This window comes from Sphaerodactylus townsendi, linkage group LG05 (genome assembly GCF_021028975.2).
Source record: "Sphaerodactylus townsendi isolate TG3544 linkage group LG05, MPM_Stown_v2.3, whole genome shotgun sequence".
Classification (NCBI taxonomy): Eukaryota; Metazoa; Chordata; class Lepidosauria; order Squamata; family Sphaerodactylidae; genus Sphaerodactylus; species Sphaerodactylus townsendi.
The window spans coordinates 93,523,143-93,534,094 of record NC_059429.1 but is presented as its reverse complement, the minus strand read 5'-3'; the positions used below and the strand labels follow the sequence as shown (position 1 = coordinate 93,534,094).

The 10,952-nt window shown below is 44.4% G+C and overlaps 1 protein-coding gene across 2 annotated transcripts in view; it reads left to right on the top strand.

The window, feature by feature from the left end:
• Nucleotides 1–109: 109 nt before the first annotated feature.
• ST7L (suppression of tumorigenicity 7 like) overlaps nucleotides 110–10,952 on the top strand; it is a 61,852-nt gene continuing 51,009 nt past the window's right edge. The window contains exons 1-4 of one of the 2 annotated variants that reach the window (XM_048499021.1): nucleotides 110–745; nucleotides 7,775–7,857; nucleotides 10,309–10,474; nucleotides 10,888–10,942. In XM_048499021.1, the coding sequence (XP_048354978.1) occupies nucleotides 466–745; nucleotides 7,775–7,857; nucleotides 10,309–10,474; nucleotides 10,888–10,942 (584 nt within the window). In that variant the 5' untranslated portion in view covers nucleotides 110–465. The remainder of the gene's footprint in view (nucleotides 746–7,774; nucleotides 7,858–10,308; nucleotides 10,475–10,887; nucleotides 10,943–10,952) is intronic. The other variant, XM_048499022.1, reaches the window with a different exon arrangement.

Below are 10,952 nucleotides of genomic sequence, written 5' to 3'. Positions count from 1 at the left end.
GAGTAACTCCAATCTGGTTCCGCCCTCCCCAGCGACGTTCCTGTATTGTCCTAGCTAGCCCTTCTCTGAGCTTGTTTATACCAGCCCGGGCGCCGCACATAAGAATGTCGCCGACGAGCGTGCGGCGTCTTCATATCTCCAGCAGCCCACCTTTGTCCAAATCCAGCTGCAAAATACCTGCAAAACACTATCCGTTTTAAAGGATGAATAAAACTTCGCGCCCACTTTTGGAGAAACTGATTCCGACGTGGACGGTTCCTATTAGACTATCGTGCTAGCGCTCGTGCAAAGAAACTGTCGCGACCGACACTTGTTCATACGCCTAGTGGCTGACCTCCAAAGAAATGTGCAGGCATAACAGCAATAAACTAAGTGTTAGAACGAGGGAGACCACCGGCTAGCCTGTGAGCGGCCGTTTCCTCAGCCGCTTGTGCACGCCCTCCGTGCCTTCCAGAACTGTTGGGCATGGCGGCGGGGGCGCGCCCGGCTAGTCCCACCCCCCTGCCTCCCCTCAGCCAGCCGGGCCGCAGCAAGCCAAAGGCGGGAGTCATGGCGGAGAGCGGCGCCGTGGCCGGGGATGCGGCGCCTTCCTCCTCCTCCGAGGCAGCCAGCGCTTCTCTCGGGCGCTGGGAGCGGCTGAGGGGGACTGCTGGGCCGTGGGCTCGGCCGGGGGCTTTGCTGGCGGCGCTCGGCCTCCTGTACTTTCTCCGGGGCCCGCTTCGGCTGCGGGACAACTTGCTGGCAGGTGAGGGGGGGGGGGTGTCGGGCGAAATAGGGGGGGGGGTGGCCGGGGATCGTCTGAAGGCAGAGACACGCGTCAGGTGTGGCGGGGAGGGCAGCCGGGGCTTCAGACTGGCTGGAAGACTCGTTCTCAGACTCGCTATTGTGAGAGATGCTGGAGCGAGGAAAGAGACTCTTCACCAGGTCGGCACCAACGTACTTTTTGCCCGGGGGTGAAGCCCTAAGCAGCGAAAGCAGGTGGCGGTGGTCTGCTGACCCTTCCCTTAAATTAAGAGTGAGAATTTGAGGAGGGGTTTATGCAAAGTTTGTCGGAAGAAGGAGGGAGACCACAGCGAAGAACGGGGGATTCACATCTCTAGTTGTGCATGTTTTTTCAGTGCTGCTGCTTTCCAGAGACCTGATTTATTTTTTGCCAAGCTGTGGAGAAATCTGTCTGTCGAATTCCTCTGTTTGCTTCGCATTTGTCTCTAATACATAGTTTTTCTGAACATCATATAGTTCTTTTGCTTCCTAGGGTTTAAAAATGTTTTATTAGAGGTGGATTTGTTCTTAATTTTTGAAAAGTGTCTCTCATCTGTTCTTTGCTTGCTCAGAATGATGTGCACAGCTCTACCAGCTGTCAACTGCTGCATATCTTCAAAACAGACTCACAAGTTGATGCAGAATGCATACATAACTTTCACTGGAAGAGAGGTTAGGAGCCATCAGTAATATTCTCATTTTCAGCAGAGGTGCTCATATCCTTCTAAATGTAATTTAATCTATTACTAATCCAAAATTAATCTTTGGAAGGGATAAGAGTAAAGTGTTAAAGTTTCAAGATGACAGCCATAGATGCCGGTGATTTGCTAGGAGCAAAAACTTCTGGGCTACAGCCATACAGCCCTGAGAACTCACAACAGTCAGCATATCATTAATAAAGGGATAAGAGTTGAGTGTTTATAAATTGCTGTTTTAAAGGCCTGAAAAAGTGACAGGCAAAACTTATTGAACAGTTTGTGGTGATGCTGACATTGACCAGCAAAGTGGAAGTTGTCAACAAGTAGAAGAGCCCATACCATTTGTTTAGTATCTTTATTTTGTGATCACTTGCAACTAACTGTCAATATGCACAATCCAAAAACAAACTTACATGTACTGTTGCTTGTTCAGTAAATTATCTATCTATTTATTTATTTTAGTCGATTTATATCCTTCCCTTCAAATGCATTCCAGGGCAGGTTACAACAATCTAAAAATGCACATTACAAGAAAAACAGCATCATCCCCTTACCACAGAGGGAGAAGTGACCTCCAGCAAGTGTTCCCCCTTCCCTGTGATCTCAGCCCCTGGGCTGGCCTATATTGCAGAAGGCCCTCCCAAAAGGAGTGTGATCCCAGACCGCTTAGAGCTTTACAGGTCATAACCAACATCTTAAATTGAGCCCTTAAACTGAAATGTTAGGGAATCTATGCAATTTAACCTAGATTTTACACTAAATCCTAAGCATGTTTATTCACAATTTAATTTATTTATTTCCTATTAAGTATTTATTTCCTATTAAAATTGCACCTAAGTTAACTTTGAACCGCTTCTGGTGTTCTATTGCTCCTGAGTGGAAACTGTTGCTATGTAGAAAAAATACAAAACCTGCTTGCTGTGATCTATATGCAAGTTGCTTGCTCTTGCATGCTTCCCTTAAGCAGTGACTTAATACTGCAAAAAATTATACTCCTGTAAAGTGAAAGAAGTTGAAATTTTGTTATAAGCAAACTTTTGCACATAGTTAAAATAATGAAATTTCTGCAATGGTCTATCTAAATGGTTCACCAAGAAAAGGAGAATTATACAACATGTGTAAATTTATGCAAATTAGGAAAATTATGCAGATATGCACAATTACCTGAATGTTGCTGCTTGTTGCTATTTTGCATTATTTATATGATTATATTATTTGCAGTACAGTCCTGCCCTGAACTGGGTAGCCTCTGGCTAAGATGATCTCGCCAGATCTGAGATGCCAAACAGGGTCAGCCTGGGCCAGTATTAGGATGAACAACTTCCAAAAAATACCAGGGTTGTGATGTGGAGGCAGGCAATGGTAAACCACCTCCGAACATCTCTTGCTTTGAAAACTCTATGGCAGGAGTGTCAAACATAAGTAGAATACAAATGTAAAAATACTTATTTATCAGGCCCGTGAGCCACCTGAGGCACCCCCCCCCCCCAGCCCAGTTCCTGAGCTGGCCTGATGAGTCTGCTGTGAGCTGGCCAATCCAGGCATCTGTCTATCCCAATCTTGCCTGGCAAGACAGTTGCAGGAGGGTCAGACTGGCAGCCGCCCCACCCCACTTTGGGCTGCTCAGTCTGGGCACCCCTACTTCTGATCTGGCCTGACGAGCGCTCTGCAGGCTGGCCAGTCCAGGAACCCCCCTCCCCCTGATATGGACTGGTGAGTCTGATGCAGGCTTGCCTGTCCGGGCAGCCACCCTATCCTGTTCCTGATTTAGAAGGGTGAACTCTTCTTCAGATAGCTCTGTTATTCAGGTTCAGCTAGTCAGAGCATTGGATACTGAAGGCTCTACCCCTCTGGCTTCTGCAATTTCAGCAACTATTGCTGTGCATTTTCGAGCATATCTTTGATATGAGGTCTTGAAGCACCCCTCCCCACCCTTTAATGAAAGCCAAGAGACTCAGGAAACTAGATTCTGTGTCCACTATACATACTGTATTTTTTCAGTACTACCACTGTTTTTTATGGTGAAATATTGCAGATCAATATTTTTACATTTGTATGCTACTTCTTCGTGCAGTATTATGCAGAGTAACAACATGTTTTATAATTGTTTTAGGTGAAGTGACACGACTTAGTATAGACTCCTCTTTATTTATCATTTATGATTAAAAAGATTGTTTTAGGCTGTTGTGGGTTTTCCAGGTTGTATGGCCGTGTTCCAGTAGTATTTTCTCCTGACTTTTCGCCTGCATCTGTGGCTGGCATCAGAGGTGGGATCCAACCAGTTCTCACCACTTCTCTAGAAGTGGTTACTTAACCACTTATTTTTTTCTGAGTGCCGAGAAGGAGTTACTAAAGCAACCTCCCTGCCCAATAGGGACTGGAGATGCGTGTGTACGGCGGCACCACTGTTTGAATCCCACCACCATCGGAACCTGTTATTAAAATTTTTGGATCCCACCACTGGCTGGCATCTTCCACAACATTCTAGTGATTACGGCAGTGAAAGCCTTCGACAATACAAGATTAAAAACATATATATTGGATTTAAATCTGTGGCCCCTTCCGCACAGCAAACGTACAGATTGCAGTTGGGATAAAGGAACCTGTTTTCGCGTTCACATGCATCCATGCAGGCTGCGCTGGAGCCCATGGAAACAATCTGGGTTTCTTTGCGCCTTTACATGGAGATGCATCTTTTAAAAATTTATTTCCCACCAATGCACAGCTACACAGGCATGCACAAATAAACCCACACAGCCATGCTGATGTCTCACGAAATGACCATCTGCACCTGCATAGCTACGCAGATGTAAGCCATGAAATTTTTAAAAAAGGAAAACAGGCAAATAAAGCGCCTCCTGCCCGGCTGTTTGCTTGCGAGTGGCTGCAACCTGGGATTTTTAAAAAGACTTGCTAGAAGAAGAAGAGGAGGAGGAGGAGGAGGAGAAGGAGGAGGGAGGAGGAGGAGGAGGAGTTTGGATTCACATCCCGCCTTTCTCTCCTGTAGGAGACTCAAGGGGGCTTACAATCTCCTTGCCCTTTCCCCCTCACAACAAACACCCTGTGAGGTGGGTGGGGCTGAGAGAGCTCCGAAAAGCTGTGACTAGCCCAAGGTCACCCAGCCTGCGTGTGTGGGAGTGCACAGGCTAATCTGAATTCCCCAGATAAGCCTCCACAGCTCAGGCGGCAGAGCGGGGAATCAAACCCGGTTCCTCCAGATTAGAATGTACCTGCTCTTAACCACTACGCCACTGCTGCTCCCAGTAGTACAGTTCTTAAAAAAAAAAACTGGTTTGGGGAAAATAGCACAGGGCAGACTCGTTTTAGGGTGGGATCTGTGCTACGTTCCCCTCCAAAACAGTTTTTTACCATCCTACACCCATGTTTATTGACCTGTGCAGAACAGGCCTAAATCATGCAGCATTTCTTATTGAAGCTCTAGCTAGGGCTTTGAATATCCTGCAAAAGGCATTCCATGGTTATTTTGCTTTTGTTGTTAGCTGTTTCTCTCTTAGCACCTCAGTGCATATAAAATAACAATGTACCTTCTCCAAGGAAAGTTGTTTGCACACTGCTGATATTATCAGGGCACTCTAGGTCGCCTTTCAAGATAGGAAAGGCAGTGATGCCCATACTGCTTGAGAACTGTATTCAGAATCAATGTTTTGATTCCACTGGCTTTCTAGTCACACCCACAATCCGTATAATGAGTGATCTCTGCCTGGAGATGGTTACCTTTCTGCCGCCTTTGAACTTCTATGTATGTGTTTTGCAATAGTTTAAGTCTTGTTATATGTTTGAGTGACTGGTTACAGTGCGCAGCACAGAACATCTGTGCACAGAACTTTTCTTATTTGCTTATTACTGCTTTAGACAAATTTCTTCAGAAAATTCAAGTGCTCATTAAAAACCTATGACCTTAGGAGGGCTCATACTTGAGAGATGATTGCTCCATAATCCCAGCTAAATTAGTACTATACACAACAATACCACAAAATCAGTTTTCAAATAAGAGCAAAACTGTTAGATTATAAAGGGCAAGCTTCTTAAAGCTGGCCTTTGTTTTGGAGCTTTTTGTGCACTAATGAGTTGGATATATTTATACATTGCACTGGTCTGAATACCCAGGCCTTTGTGGCTCAAATTAAGGAACTCTTTGCAAAATGAGATGTGTGAATGAGAACTGTAAAGCATTTTACGTGCTGAAAGTGGCATGCTAGTGAAATGTGTTGATATGGATCTGCTCTGATGTTCCTTCCATATGATGCATAAAAAGGCAGTAACGGTGAATCTCAATCCCTTGATTTGTTCAAGATATAGAACATTTTTGCTAGACAAATAATTTCTCATACATGGAAAGAAGCATTTTCTATTCTACCAATTTACAGCTTTGTGTCCAAAATTGATTTTTACTCAACACAATTCCCTGAGTTGAAATATTATATCACTAGCAGTAAAGCCCGCTGTAGGGTAATACAGGCTCCTGGGGCTGGGAGGGGGAAGCGGGAAGGGATGGGCTGGGGCTGCGGAGGTGCTCTGTGGGCCTGGGCTGCCTCTTGGGGGTGCGAGGGGGAGGCAGGGAAGGGTGGGCAGGGCCTGTGGAGGTGGACCCGGGCTTGGTCTTGGGAGTAGGAGTGGGAGGCTGGGGCCGGGCAGCAGAGCATCTGCTCTGCCCCTCCCCCGCCTTGCTGTTTGGGGAGGCAGGAGGGCTTCTGGAGGAGGAGGGCTGGTCGAGGGTTCATCATCTCAACATTTGATTCCTTAGAGCTTTATTGTTTAGGATTTATTAGTGTTGTCTTCTTCGGCAGTGATTTGTCATAATCTCAGACAGAGATCTTTCACACCACTTGCTGTCTGATCCTTTTAAGTGGAGATACCCATGACTGAACCTGGAATCTTCTGTGTGCTGTACCATTGGGCCATGCTGCCTCCTGTTCTTGGGAGTGATGGTCTTTTTTAAAAAATAGTGGAGCAGGAGTATATGGTAACTATTAGTCCCAAGTGCCGTCAGGGTAACTGTCTCCTAACTTGCAATCTTAACCCTCACTAATGATGGACAATGGTGGGCCTCCCTTGAGAAGGAGTTCTGCAAAGTATAACTTTAAAAAGTTCCCATTAATGGCATAGTTATCACTGAATTTTAGATGGTGATACAAAACACATCTTTAGGAGATACTCTGAGGCTACTGTGTAACTAAGTGTATGTAAACTATTTTTTTAATTTTGTCCGCAGATTTTCCTTCCTCTGTTGTTTCTCTGCTGTATTTAGTGATGTTAGGGGGTCAAAGTTTGAGCTCTGTGAACGGAAACTTGCAATCTTTGTTTTGTGCATTTACACTTGGAGGTCTGTTCTTTGCAATCATAGACTGCATTCATGAGAAATAAAAACTGCTTAGTAGTTAAATGATGTCCCTCGTTTGTGACTCAGAAATTAATCTCTTCCACAATTCATTGCAAACCTTAGTTACTTGATTTATCTGAACTGCACACCTATCTAGATATGGTATACAGGAGTGTTTCAGTTAAAATCTTGTTTCTGTCTTCAGCTGTTTGTACTATTTGCTTCCATTTCTTGAAATGTGATGCAACAACCAGACCTTGAAGAATCTTGTGGAAGCTGCTATCCCATTTTGGGAGACCCTGGCTTCCTCCCTTTACCCCAATCCCCTTTCTGTGCAGGCTCCCCCCCCCCCCCCCCCCCCTGGTTTTCAGTGGCTTACCTAGAACAGTCTGGGCATGCATGCTGAGACATCCCTCCCAACAGCCCTGTTCTTAGCGGTTCGCCCAGAGCAGTTTAGGTGGGCACACTGAGGCTTCCTCCGCAACTCGCCTGGGACTGCTCCAGGCCAGCATGCTGAGACTTCCCTCCCCACCCACTCCCTCCATCTGCAGATTGCCCTCCCTTTGCCATTTTTAGTTTCCATGGATCATAGGGGTCGTAGTTGGGAATTAGATATATAGATGCTAAGGCTGATTCTTGCATTAGAAAAGCTACTAATTGTATTCTCATTGTTGTTCTACAATTGTCTAGCACCATTTACTAATCTTAATACAGAAGAAGATTTCAGTAAATGTTTGAGCATTGCTACCTGCTGAATATGCAATTACTGTGTCTGGAGATCCATGTGATGCTCAAAGCTGAGCTTGTGCAGACTCTGTCCCCATTTAAAACTGATGCAAGCTCTCTCACAAGATGCTGCCAGTCCAGGGTCATGGGGTCCATGCTGCTCCAGAGCTGCTGGCACAAGAAGCCAAAATCGTTATTGTTGAGGCAGATACAGTGATTGACAAAGCTACTTTTTTTTACTTGACAGTGACTGTCTTCTTGAGCACGTTGACTCCAAAATTCTATGTTGCACTTACGGGGACTTCCTCTTTGATCTCCGGATTGATATTTGTAAGTAACTTCCTCACTTTACTACCTCTGATTGGAATATAAGTAGTTGTGTTAATTCTGTAGAACAGGAAGCATCAATAAAGTGATCCCAGTAAAACAAAACTTAAAATAAGTATCTAAGAGAACACTTTTCAGACATCACATCAGTGTTGCATTGCTAGGATCTTTGGCCTGCCTTTCAGGATGTCCACTTAGATACCAAGTTAATTAATTAGGGTTGGGAACAGTGCTGTCTTGCTTTGAAGACTGGAGTTAACTTTTCTTGGGGGGGACGGGACTATTTTTTCTGTTACTGGGAATACAGTAGCCTAGGTGTGTTTGCATCTTTTAAAAAGCAGTTTAACCTCTTGGGGCAGGCAGTTAAAAGAACAGATAACATTAAACATTTTTGTGTAAAGCCACAGATTATATAGAAATTAAACTGTATTCAAGCCATTTTAACCGGTAGATAAAAGTTACCTTTGATATACCAGTTGAACTGTAGGTGGTGCTCTTGTACAGAAAATCCAACCATTTGATTCCTTTTGATGTGGTTTTGTATTGTCACACCACCACCTGACAAGTCAGCTTTTAAAGGCTTGTAAAACTGCAAGGAGCAACTATAAGAGCAGTGGAGTACCCTTTCTAGTTGTGCTCTAGAAGCATGGAGCCTAGTCTGGAAAGGGTTTTATGGCTCAGCCATGCCTCAAACACAAAGGAGAGTTAGTGATGTCAAATTTCCAGCAATTTTAAGCCTGGGGGTTGGGGGTGGAGAACAAATTACTGTGTGGGATAATTGCTGTACTATTTCCTACAATATGTATAAACAAGCATAGTTCTTGAAAGCTGAATCACTGTGTAGCACATAATATGTGTTGTCGTCCTCTAGTGTTCACATCCATAACTCCTGCCAATGTGCTTACTGAAGTAAAATGAGAGCTTTTCCATCATCATTTATGAGCACACTGTTATATTTTTGCAGAAAGAAGCTTAACTAGACCATAACTAATCCATCTGTTATTTTTTCAGTAAGAGATTTAAGTGACTACGGGGGCAATTCTAAGCATATCTACTCAAAATTAATTTCTATTTTACTCCACTGGGGCTTACCCTTAGGAAGGAGGATTACCGCCTAAGGAAGCAAGCCTAATTGGGTCTCCTCAGAAATAAGTCCTATTTTATTCAGTGAGACTTTCTTCAGAGGGTAGCTGTTTTGGTCTGCAGAAGGACATCTACATTGGAGCTCAAAAGCGCCTTAGAGATCAACAAGATTTTTGGTTATAACTTTTTCCAATTCAAAGCTCCTTTTGTCAATAGGGATCTGCAGGGGCGTAACGAGGCAGCCCTGGGCAAAATGTAGCCCTGGGCAACACCTGAGTTGGATCCCCCCCCCCCATGAGCAGCCACTCCAAAGTTATGGGCCCTCAAAGGGGGTGCCCCATTCCCCATTCTTTGCTAAGGAGATGGGGGCACCTTTGAGGGTCCAATAACTTTGGACCCCCTGAACCAAACTGCACCAAACTTGGGAGGTACCATCATCTCCAGATGATACCCTGAAATGTTGGTGCCGATACATCCAAAAATGCACCCCTTGCAGGAACATCGTAGAAATTTGCCCAAGAATCTTTGTTCTGCATTGAGTTTTCTGCATTGCTGTCAATGGGGGTTGCATGCTGGGGAGGCACATTTCTGAAGGCACAGTCTCAAAACTTTCATGGTCTCATCAGGAGACTTCCCTAATGGTACCCCCCAGTTTGGTGCAGTTTGGTTCAGGGGGGCCAAAGTTATGGACCCTCAAAACTGTAGTCCCCATCTCCTATTAGCTCCCATTGGAAACAATGGGGGATGGGGCACCCCCTTTGGGAGTCCATAACTTTGGACTCCTTAAACCAAACCTCACCAAATTTGAGGGGTAGCATAAGGACAGTCTCCTGATGATACGCTGGAAATTTGGTGCCACTAGCCTAACAACTGCGCCCCCTGTAGGCCAAAAATGGAAAACCAGTAAAAATACCCAAAAACGAATCCTGCATTTTGATGCCCCCCACAAGGTGATGCCCTGGGCAGCTGCCCACCTTACCCAATGGACATTACACCCCTGGGGATCTGACGAAGGGAGCTTTGATTCTCAAAGTTGCTGCTGGACTCACATCTGGCTGTGCCAGGAAAGTGTTCTTAGTATTGCAGCCTTCTGGAGCACTCTTAAACAGACGGTCTTATAAATCTGTTGACCGAAATGGATGTAACAAGATGTAACTCTGTGTAGGATTGCACTGTAAGTTTTCTATGGTCGTGTTCTGAATTATACATCATAATATTGCTTTACTGTTTGTATTGGTGCATTCTTTGTTGGTTCTGTGATCTCATACGGTTCTAACTGCATTGTTTTTAGTTGTAATCAACCTGGAGGATCCACAAGGAAGGCTGACTATAAATTAAGTAAATACATTTTTTTTCTGTTTCTTATTGCAGGTATTTGAATGGTGGTATTTCAGAAAATATGGCACTTCTTTCATTGAACAGGTATCTGTGAGTCATTTGCGACCATTGATCGGAGGAGCAGAGAGCAATGCTTCTCCTCAGTCAAGTTTCTCTGCCACTAATGGAGAAAATGACACAAACAGGCAAAATTTATCAGGTGATTGCTTCTGACTTCATCATAATTGTCCTAAAACTGTGACCAGTAATTCTTTCCTTTGTGGCACATAATGACGTTTTTTTTTTTTGCTAAAGGTAATTAAAATAAGAGAAGTTGAATAAAAGTGGGAATTTGGGAGTGGGGGAGGTTTAGTACTGCTTGTTTTCTAGAATTCTGGCAAGTCCCAATGCTGTAAGATTTAGTAGCATCATATTTTCTGCATGTAAACCTCCCACATGTACTTTATGGATTTCTGAGAATCTCTGGGTTTGTGTGTTCTGTGAAAGGACAACTCTACTCACTTGAAGCTGTGGTAGAGGAAGTAGTATATTTTATCCTCAATGTGAAGGTCAATATCTATTAAGACAGAATTGCAGACACTTAAAATTAAGCACTGTTTCTTTTTTTTCCAGAGTGCAAAGTATGGAGAAACCCCCTCAATCTGTTCAGAGGAGCAGAATATAGCAGGTATTCTGTC